The sequence below is a fragment of the Ascaphus truei genome, chromosome 20 (genome assembly GCF_040206685.1).
Source record: "Ascaphus truei isolate aAscTru1 chromosome 20, aAscTru1.hap1, whole genome shotgun sequence".
In the NCBI taxonomy this organism is placed as follows: domain Eukaryota; kingdom Metazoa; phylum Chordata; class Amphibia; order Anura; family Ascaphidae; genus Ascaphus; species Ascaphus truei.
The window spans coordinates 25,780,130-25,791,541 of record NC_134502.1 but is presented as its reverse complement, the minus strand read 5'-3'; the positions used below and the strand labels follow the sequence as shown (position 1 = coordinate 25,791,541).

The 11,412-nt window shown below is 50.0% G+C and overlaps 1 protein-coding gene across 1 annotated transcript in view; it reads left to right on the top strand.

Annotated features, from left to right (window-relative positions):
• The first annotated feature begins 3,250 nt into the window (after positions 1-3,250).
• The window catches only part of CNN1 (calponin 1), a 35,547-nt gene continuing 27,385 nt past the window's right edge, over positions 3,251-11,412 (top strand). The window contains exon 1 of the mRNA XM_075577513.1: positions 3,251-3,580. Within this exon, the coding sequence (XP_075433628.1) occupies positions 3,521-3,580 (60 nt within the window). The 5' untranslated portion in view covers positions 3,251-3,520. The remainder of the gene's footprint in view (positions 3,581-11,412) is intronic.

Below are 11,412 nucleotides of genomic sequence, written 5' to 3'. Positions count from 1 at the left end.
GAGGCGGGTTACTGCAATAACATGTTACAGGGGCAATAACATGTTACAGGGGCAATAAGGCACTCAGGAGGCGGGTTACTGCGATAACATGTTACAGGGGCAATAAGGCACTCAGGAGGCGGGTTACTGCAATAACATGTTACAGGGGCAGTAAGGCACTCAGGAGGCGGGTTACTGCAATAACATGTTACAGGGGCAATAAAGCACTCAGGAGGCGGGTTACTGCGATAACATGTTACAGGGGCAATAAGGCACTCAGGAGGCGGGTTACTGCAATAACATGTTACAGGGGCAATAAGGCACTCAGGAGGCGGGTTACTGCTATAGCATGTTACAGGGGCAATAAGGCACTCAGGAGGCGGGTTACTGCAATAACATGTTACAGGGGCAATAAGGCACTCAGGAGGGGGGTTACTGCAATAACATGTTACAGGGGCAATAAGGCACTCAGGAGGAGGGTTACTGAGATAACATGTTACAGGGGCAATAAGGCACTCAGGAGGGGGGTTACTCCGATAACATCTTACAGGGGCAATAAGGCACTCAGGAGGGGGGTTACTGCAATAACATGTTACAGGGGCAATAAGGCACTCAGGAGGCGGGTTACTGCAATAACGTTACAGGGACAATAAGGCACTCAGGAGGCGGGTTACTGCAATAACATGTTACAGGGGCAATAAGGCACTCAGGAGGCGGGTTACTGCTATAGCATGTTACAGGGGCAATAAGGCACTCAGGAGCCGGGTTACTGCAATAACATGTTACTGGGGCAATAAGGCACTCAGGAGGCGGGTTACTGTAATAACATGTTACAGGTGCAATAAGGCACTCAGGAGGTGGGTTACTGCAATAACATGTTACAGGGGCAATAAGGCACTCAGGAGCCGGGTTACTGCAATAACATGTTACAGGGGCAATAAGGCGCTCAGGAGCCGGGTTACTGCAATAACATGTTACTGGGGCAATAAGGCACTCAGGAGGCGAGTTACTGCAATAACATGTTACAGGGGCAATAAGGCACTCAGGAGGCGGGTTACTGCAAAAACATGTTACAGGGGCAATAAGGCACTCAGGAGGCGGGTTACTGCAATAACATGTTACAGGTGCAATAAGGCACTCAGGAGGCGGGTTACTGCGATGACATGTTACAGGGGCAATAAGGCACTCAGGAGGCGGGTTACTGCAATAACATGTTACAGGAGCAATAAGGCACTCAGGAGGCGGGTTACTGCGATGACATGTTACAGGGGCAATAAGGCACTCCCTTACAATGTTACAAGAGGTCTAATTTCAGGCACAGACCTATTCCTCTTGCGTGAGTTAAATAAATAATGATATGGATATATATATATATATATATATATATATATATATATATATATATATATATATATATAAACTATACGTTCGGGGAATTCCAGACACACGCTACCCTTATAAGTACAGAAAGATACAGTATACACAGGGAGCTATATACATACAGCGGAGTCAGCACGCAGGAGGGACCCTGAGATTCTCTGCGGGGACCGGGCGCGGCGAGGATCACGTTACGGGCGCCAGAGACCTTCGTCAGGCGTCCGGATTAGCGGGCCAACCTGACGAAGGGCTCCGGCGCCCGAAGCGGTGCACGCCGACGGGTCACGGCAACAAATGGGAAGAGGCTTGGTCCGCTTTTGTTGAAGGCGAGAACATCCACTTTTGGGCAATGTTTCCCCGACTTTTTGGGCGCCGCGCCCTTCGTCGGGTGTAAGGTATCACTACCTGCAAGCGTGAAGATCCAGAACGGAGTGCTATTGTACCAGATTCCAGACACTTGTTTTCATTTTAAATATATATATATATCCATGTCTCACATAGCTCTGAATTTTGCAGATCACTCACCTGCAGAGTTTACAATCTCAATAGTAATAATGCTGATATGTGTGTGTGTGGGTGTGTGTGTGTGTGTGTGTGTGTATATATATATATATGTATCTATCTATCTATACACACACACACACACACACACACACACACACACACACACACACACACACACACACACACACACACACACACACACACACACACACACACACACACACACACACACACACACACTATATTATATAGCACTGACAGTCCCTCCTGTGCTGCAGGACTTATGGTCTTATTTTGGTGTCTGAGAGAGGGCGCTGGAACTTGAACTGCATTATCTTACTTCAAAGGCAAGCGTGTTTACTCTGAGCCTGCCCTAAAAGGGTTGTTGTGCTCTGTCTTTTCTCTCTTCTCCCTCCATCCTTTTCCTCTCTCCCTCTCTCCCTCCGTGTCTCTTTTCCTCCTTCCATTCTACCCTCTCTCAATTTCCCCCCACCTCTGCCCTGGCTCTCTCTCATCCTCACTATCTCATCTCTTCTCCCCCCCTCTCTCTCTTTCCATCACTCCCTATCTACCACTCACTCCCTTTCTCCCCCACTCACTCTCCCCCTCTCCTTATGCACTCACTGCCTCTCCCTTCCTCACTCATTGACTCTCCTTCCTTCTCTTCCTCACTCCCTCTGTCCCTCCCCTCCTCTCTAACTCCCTCTCCCCTCATTCTCTCACCCTCACGCCTTCTCCCTCTCTCCCTCTCTCCCTCTCTCCCTCTCTCCCTCTCTCCCTCTCTCCCTCTCTCCCTCACCTCTCTCTCCTTCTCCCATCCATTCTCTCCCCCCTCATTCTCTCTTCCTCCTTCTCCCATCCACTCTCTCCCCCATCAGTCTCTCATCCTCCTCTCCCCCTCTGCCCCCCCTCATTCTCTCATCCTCTCCCCCTCTCTCTCCACCCTCAATCTCTCATCCTCCTCTCCCCCCTCATTCTCTCATCCTCCTCTAACCCTCTCCCTCTTCCCCCCCTCATTCTCTCATCCTTCTCTCCCTCTCTCCCTCATCAGTCTCTCATCCTCCTCTCCCCCCCTTCTCTCCCTCTCATCCTCCTCCCCCTCTCTCCCTCATCATTCTCTCATCCTCCTCTTCCCCTCTCTCTCTCCCCCCTCCCTCTCTCCCCTCATTTTCTCATCTTCCCTCCCTCTCCATCCCTCCATCCCTCCATCCCTCCCTCTCTCCTCCCTCTCTCCTCCCTCTCTCCTCCCTCTCGCCATCACCCTCGTTCCAAAAGAATTCCAAAGTTGGAAAAAGTGACACTGTCCCGATATATATCTATATATCTATATATCTATATATATAAACGTATCATTCATTTGTTTTTGTAATACCAGCACGCTGACATCACAGAGAACGCCGCCCCATGATTGGCCGACCCGCGCACCAATCAGCGCGCTGGCCCCTGGACACACATCTCCAAAAAGACCAAACATTTAAAGAAAGTTGCAGACAGAGTCTTGGGAGCATCTTCCAGCGGAGAGAAGGGACGAGGCAGAGGAGAGAAGAGAGAGGAGAGAGAAGAGACGAGGCAGAGGAGAGAAGAGAGAGGAGAGAGAAGAGACGAGGCAGAGGAGAGAAGAGAGAGAAGAGAGAAGAGAGGAGAGAGAAGAGACGGCAACATGTCCACGCATTTCAACAGAGGTCCCACTTATGGCATGAGCGCGGAAGTCAAGAGCAAGGTGAGGGTCGGACCCCCAGAGCTGACGCTCTAATCGTACGTCTGTATATTCGTATATCACCGTGAGCTCAGGAGCTGACGCTCTAATCGTACGGATGTGTGTTCACAGCGCTGTGAGCTCAGGAGCTGACGCTCTAATCGTACGCCTGTGTATTCGTATATCACCGTGAGCTCAGGAGCTGACGCTCTAATCGTACGGATGTGTGTTCACAGCGCTGTGAGCTCAGGAGCTGACGCTCTAATCGTACGCCTGTGTATTCGTACATCACTGTGAGCTCAGGAGCTGACGCTCTAATCGTACGGATGTGTACTCGCATAGCACTGTGAGCTCAGGAGCTGACGCTCTAATCGTATGGATGTGTGTTCACAGCGCTGTGAGCACAGGAGCTGACGCTCTAATCGTATGTCTGTATATTCGTATATCACTGTGAGCTCAGGAGCTGACGCTCTAATCGTACGGATGTGTACTCGCATAGCACTGTGAGCTCAGGAGCTGACGCTCTAATCATACGGATGTGTGTTTACAGCGCTGTGAGCTCAGGAGCTGACGCTCTAATCGTACGCCTGTGTATTCGTATATCACTGTGAGCTCAGGAGCTGACGCTCTAATCGTACGGATGTGTACTCGCGCAGCACTGTGAGCTCAGGAGCTGACGTCTAATTGTATGTCTGTGTACTCGCGCAGCACTGTGAGCTCAGGAGCTGACGCTCTAATTGAATGTCTGTGTGTTCACATCACTGTGACCTCAGGAGCTGACGCTCTAATTGTACGCCTGTGTACTCGCACAGCACTGTGAGCTCAGCAGCTGACGCTCTAATTGTACGCCTGTGTACTCGCACAGCACTGTGAGCTCAGGAGCTGACGCTCTAATCGTACGCCTGTGTACGCGCACAGCACTGTGAGCTCAGGAGCTGATGCTCTAATTGTACATCTGTGTATTCGCACAGCACTGTGAGCTCAGGAGCTGACGCTCTAATTGTACATCTGTGTATTCGCACAGCACTGATCTTAGGCGCTGACGCTCTAATCATCTGTCTGTCTATTAACAAGTGACCTCAGCAGTAGACACTGTAATTGTATGTCTGTCTATTAACATGTGACCCCAAGAGCTGACACTCTAATCTGTTGACATGTGATCTTAAGACCTGACACGCTAAACGTTCATATGCCAATTAACATGGCACTGTGACCCCAAGAGCTGACGCTCTAGTCCTGGCTTTCTGTTCACATGTGACCTTAAGAGCTGACACTCTAATTTTAGATCTGCTTTATTCACATAGCACTGGGACTTCAAGAACTGACGCTCTAATCGTTTATCCTAAACAGATGAGAAATGTATAAAAAAATATGTATGTATAATATATATATATATATATATATATATATATATATATATATATACACACAACTAGAATTATATATTATAATAATAATTGTTTGACCTTGTATAGCGCTGATAGTTTTACGCAGCGTGTTACAGAGACATTTTGCAGGCGCAGGTCCCTGCCCCGTGGAGCTTACAATCTATGTTTTGGTGCCTGAGGCACAGGGAGATAAAGTGACTGGCCCAAGATCACAAGGAGCCGACCCCGGGAATTGAACCAGACTCCCCTGCTTCAAACTCAGTGCCAGTCAGTGTCTTTACTCACTGAGCCGCTCCTTCTCCCAGGTTCCCCTGCTTCACACTCAGTGCCAGTCAGTGTCTTTACTCACCGAGCCGCTCCTTCTCCCAGGTTCCCCTGCTTCACACTCAGTGCCAGTCAGTGTCTTTACTCACTGAGCCGCTCCTTCTCCCAGGTTCCCCTGCTTCACACTCAGTGCCAGTCAGTGTCTTTACTCACTGAGCCGCTCCTTCTCCCAGGTTCCCCTGCTTCACACTCAGTGCCAGTCAGTGTCTTTACTCACTGAGCCGCTCCTTCTCCCAGGTTCCCCTGCTTCACACTCAGTGCCAGTCAGTGTCTTTACTCACTGAGCCGCTCCTTCTCCCAGGCTCCCCTGCTTCACACTCGGTGCCAGTCAGTGTCTTTACTCACCGAGCCGCTCCTTCTCCCAGGCTCCCCTGCTTCACACTCGGTGCCAGTCAGTGTCTTTACTCACTGAGCCGCTCCTTCTCCCAGGTTCCCCTGCTTCACACTCAGTGCCAGTCAGTGTCTTTACTCACCGAGCCGCTCCTTCTCTCAGGCTCCCCTGCTTCACACTCAGTGCCAGTCAGTGTCTTTACTCACTGAGCCGCTCCTTCTCCCAGGATCCCCTGCTTCACACTCAGTGCCAGTCAGTAAAGACACTGACTGGCACTGAGTTTGACACAGGGGAACCTGGTTCAATTCCCGGTGTCGGCTCCTTGTGACCTTGGGCAAGTCCCTTTATCTCCCTGTGCCTCAGGCACCAAAAACATAGATTGTAAGTTCCACGGGGCAGGGACCTGTGTCTGTAACATCCCTGTGGGCTGCACCCCACGTGCTACGCTGTCACTGTGACGCACTTTGAGTCCATTTGGGATATGAAACAAATGTATTATTATTAAATAAAGGTATGGGGATGAGCGTTCTTAAATTTATAGTCAACTGAGATATTGATCCTATATTTATATGTATTCTGATCCAGAGGAAGGCAAACAAAAAAAACCCCCCACATTATCCAATGAAATTAATTCCTTCCTGACTCCAAATATATGAGGACACAAAGAACTTTGTACTCACAGCTGCATTGAATCTCAACCACCCCAGTGTACATCTGCGTTGCCCCAAAGGCGGGCAGCCTTTGGCGCAGCCAAAGGGTGTGAGCCGTTTGGTGATGTTAAAGCTTCTCTATTTCATTCTGAATCTCACCAGCCCTTTATCCCCGGAAACCCAATTTTCCAACTCTATCTGTCCATGAAATGTCTGTGAATTGACTGTATAACCTCCTGTTCTATTAATGTAACCATGTATTGTTATAACTCTGTGCCCAGGACATACTTGAAAACGAGAGGTAACTCTCACTGTATTACTTCCTGGTAACACATTTTTATAAATAAAATAAAAAATATTGGAATCAGATTACTCCCTGGAACAACATCCTGCCCATGTTTCCTTTCTAAAAAGATGTCCAACCTTTTTTTGAAGATATCTACTGTATCTGCCATCACAGTCTCCATGGGTAATGAGTCCCACACTGTAACCGCCCTTACTGTACAGACCCTTTCCTTTGTTGCTGGTGAAATCTCCTTTCCTCCAACCTTAAGGGATGGCCCCGAGTCCTTAGTACTGCCCTTGGGATGAATATTTCTTTTGAAAGCTCCTTGTATTGTCCCAGAATATATTTGTATATAGTTATCATATCCCCTCTTCTTTAATGTAAATAAATCTAATTTAGCTAGCCTCTCCTCATAAATTAGATTGTCCATCCCCTTTATTCATTTTCTCTTCTATGCACGCTCTCTAATTCCATAATGTCTTTTACATGGAGTGGTGCCCAAAATTGCACTCCATATTCAAGGTGTGGTCTTACTAATGCTTTGTAAAGGGGCATAATTATGTTTACTTCCCTTCCATCCATTCCCCTTTTAATGCAAGATAAGATCTTGTTTGCCTTTGCAGCTACTGCCTGACATTGAGCACTATTGCTAAGCCTGCTGTCTACAAGCAATCCTAAATCCTTCTCCATCAAGGATTTACCTAATTTAGCCCCATTTAGTTTGTAGGTAACATGATTATTCTTGTTTCCCAAATGCATGACCTTACCTGCCCACGTTTCCAGTCTCTCCAAGTCCTTCTGAAGAGAAATTACATCCTGCTCTGATTCTATTACCTTACACAATTTAGTGTCATCAGCAAAGATGGAGAATTTGCTCTCGATGCCAACCTCAAGGTCATTAATAAACAAGTTAAAAAGCAGGGGTCCCAGTACCGATCCTTGAGGTACTCCACTCACGACTTTAGCCCAACCTGAAAAAGTTCCATTTATGACAACCCTCTGTTGTCTATCCTTCAACCAGTTTTCAATCCAGGTGCATATATTATTACTGAGTCCAACATTCTTTATTTTGTACACCAACCTCTTGTGTGGAACCATATCAAAAGCCTGTGCAAAATCTAACTAGACCACATCAACTGTATTACCCTGGTCTAAATTCCTACTTACCCCCCTCAAAGAAACTAATAAATTCATAAATTCATGCTGACTATTACCAATAATTTTTTTAGGATTTTATCCAAAAATGTCATCCTGAATATTATCCTTTAATGAACCTTAAAGTAGCTATTGATGTCAGGCTCACTGATCTGTAATTCCCTGGTTGTAATCTAGCTCCCTTTTCTCAGATTATAAACCAATGTATTGTATCATTTTTATTATGAATTCCTTCATATAGCTAGAACTTGGATTACATAATTTATGTATCTAAATATATAATGAAATGCATGATCTTAAATTACCCTAAATATTGAAAAGGTTTTTATATATATATTTGAATGTGTATGTGAGTCTGTCCCTCCCCTCGCAGGGTGACACAGTGACAGAGACAGGAGGGAGCTATGGGACATGGAGTCTGTCCCTCCCACCGCAGGGTGACACAGTGACACAGAGAGGAAGGAGTTATGGGACATGGAGTCTGTCCCTCCACCCACACGGTGACAGTGACAGACAGGAGGGAGCTATGGGACATGGAGTCTGTCCCTCTCCCCGCAGGGTGACACAGTGACACAGACAGGAGGGAGCTATGGGACATGGAGTCTGTCCCTCCCCCCGCAGGGTGACACAGTGACACAGACTGGAGGGAGCTATATGACAGCGCGGGAAGCAGGAGTGCCAGCCTCTCCCTCACACACTACTACACCATGACATGTATACACAGCACAGGTACAGCGCGGGCAGCGGCAGTGCCAGCCTTCTCCTCACACACTAATACACCATGTCATGTATACACAGCACAGGTACAGCGCGGGCAGCGGCAGTGCCAGCCTCACCCTCACACACACACTACTACACCATGCCATGTATACACAGCACAGGTACAGCGCGGGCAGCGGCAGTGCCAGCCTCACCCTCACACACACACTACTACACCATGCCATGTATACACAGCACAGGTACAGCGTGGGCAGCGGCAGTGCCAGCCTCCCCCCTCACACACACACTACTACACCATGCCATGTATACACAGCACAGGTACAGCGCAGGCAGCGGCAGTGCCAGCCTCCTCCTCACACACTACTACACCATGCCATGTATACACAGCACAGGTACAGCGCGGGCAGCGTCAGTGCCAGCCTCTCCCTCACACACAGTACTACACCACGTCATGTATACACAGCACAGATACAGCGCGGGAAGCAGGAGTGCCTGCCTCTCCCTCACACATTACTACACCATGACATGTATACATAGCACAGGTACAGTGCGGGCAGCGGCAGTGCCAGCCTCCTCCTCACACACTACTACACAATGCCATGTATACACAGCACAGGTACAGCGCGGGCAGCGGCAGTGCCAGCCTCCCCCTCACACTACTACACCATGCCATGTATACACAGCATAGGTACAGCGTGGGCAGCGGTAGTGCCAGCCTCCCCCCCTCACACACTACTACACCATGCCATGTATACACAGCACAGGTACAGCGCGGGCAGCGGCAGTGCCAGCCTCCCCCCCTCACACACTACTACACCATGCCATGTATACACAGCACAGGTACAGCATTGGCAGCGGCAGTGCCAGCCTCCCCCTCACACACACTACTACACCATGCCATGTATACACAGCACAGGTACAGCGCGGGCAGCGGCCGTGCCAGCCTCCCCCTCACACACACACACTACACCATGCCATGTATACACAGCACAGGTACAGCGCGGGCAGCGGCAGTGCCAGCCTCCCCCTCACACACACTACTACACCATGCCATGTATACACAGCACAGGTACAGCGCGGGCAGTGCCAGCCTCCCCCTCACACACACTACTACACCATGCCATGTATACACAGCACAGGTACAGCGCGGGCAGCGGCAGTGCCAGCCTCCCCCTCACACACTACTACACCATGCCATGTATACACAGCACAGGTACAGCGCGGGCAGCGGCAGTGCCAGCCTCCCCCACACACACACACTACTACACCATGCCATGTATACTCAGCACAGGTACAGCGCGGGCAGCGGCAGTGCCAGCCTCCCCCTCACACACACACAGACGCCTCTCTGTCTCTCTGCCCCTACAAATTCTCAGCGTCTCGGGAATTTCACCCCCGGGGGGGGGGGGGGGTCCGATAGCAGTGCGCCTCTGCGCACGTAACCCGGTGTTTGCTAAAGCGGTGCTATACAGTGCTACAGAGTACACACTGTCTCAGAGCAAAATGCACCCTAACCATATAAGGTCCCCTGCGCTCTGCCAACAAATACCTCATCTATATAAGGCATCAATGAAAATCCCATCTATAAGGGGGATAACCCCAGGTGAGAAATAAACCGTCCTCCCTCCTCCCCCCTGACCCCCCCATCCCTCCCTCTCTCCCCCACCCCCCACCCCATCGCCCACCATCTCCATTCATTAATTCTGCGTTGCAGTTAATTAGGGACAGGCAATTAGTAGGAATATTTGGATGGGACCTTCCCACTCAGACTCCAGCATGAGAACCCTGTGGGGATTCCTCAGGATTCCAGCGTCTGGAGCTATTCTTAGGGTTTGGGGAGATGTGCCTGGCAGGGTACTTCATTTTTTTGGGGGGGGGGGGCATTTTGTTTGGCGTGGTGGGGGGGTTGCATGGATTGCTGCAGAGACTGGGTGAAATGAGCAGGTTCTCTTTAGGGAGAAGGGTCAGTGACGAAAAGTAGAGAGGGGAGAGAGTAATAGTGACAAGGAGTAGAGGGGGGAGAGGTAGAGAGAGGGGGAGAGTAAGAGTGATAAGGGGTAGAGCGGGGAGAGGAAGAGAGAGGGGGAGAGTAAGAGTGATAAGGGGTAGATGGGGGAGAGGTAGAGTGACAAGGAGTAGAGGGGACATAGGTACAAGGAGTAGAGGGGACAGAGGTAGAGAAGGGGAGAGTAAGAGTGAGAAGGAGCAGAGGGGGAGAAGTAGAGAGGGGGAGAGGTAGAGTGAGAAGGAGCAGAGGGGGTGAAGTAGAGAGAGGGGGGAGAGGTAGAGAGAGGGGGAGAGTAAAAGTGATAAGGAGTAGAGGGGGGAGAGGTAGAGAGGGGGGGAGGTAGAGTGATAAGGGGTAGATGGGGGAGAGGTAGAGTGACAAGGAGTAGAGGGGACAGGTAGAGAGATGGGGGGAGAGTAAGAGTGACAAGAAGCAGAGGGGGAGGGGTAGAGAGGGGGTGAGGTAGAGTGACAAGGAGTAGAGTGGGGAGAGGTAGAGAGGTAGTGACAAGGAGTAGAGGGGACATAGGTACAAGGAGTAGAGGGGACAGAGGTAGAGAAGGGGAGAGTAAGAGTGAGAAGGAGCAGAGGGGGGAGAAGTAGAGAGGGGGAGAGGTAGAGTGAGAAGGAGCAGAGGGGGGAGAAGTAGAGAGAGGGGGAGAGGTAGAGTGACAAGGGGTAGAGGGGACAGAGGTAGAGAGGGGAGAGTAAGAGTGACAAGGAGCAGAGGGGGGAGAGGTAGAGAGAAGGAGGAGCGTAAGAGTGACAAGGATTAAAGGGGACAGAGGTAAAGAGAGGGGGCAGGGAGAGTAAGGGGGATAAGGAGTAGAGGGGGGAGAGGTAGAGAGAAGGGGGATAAGGAGTAGAGGGGGATAGGTAGAGAGAAGGGGGAGAGGTAGAGTGACAAGGAGTAAAGGGGGAGAGGTAGAGAGGGGGGGTGAGTAAGAGTGACAAGGAGCAGAGAGGGGAGATGTAGAGAGGGGGGAGAGTAAGAG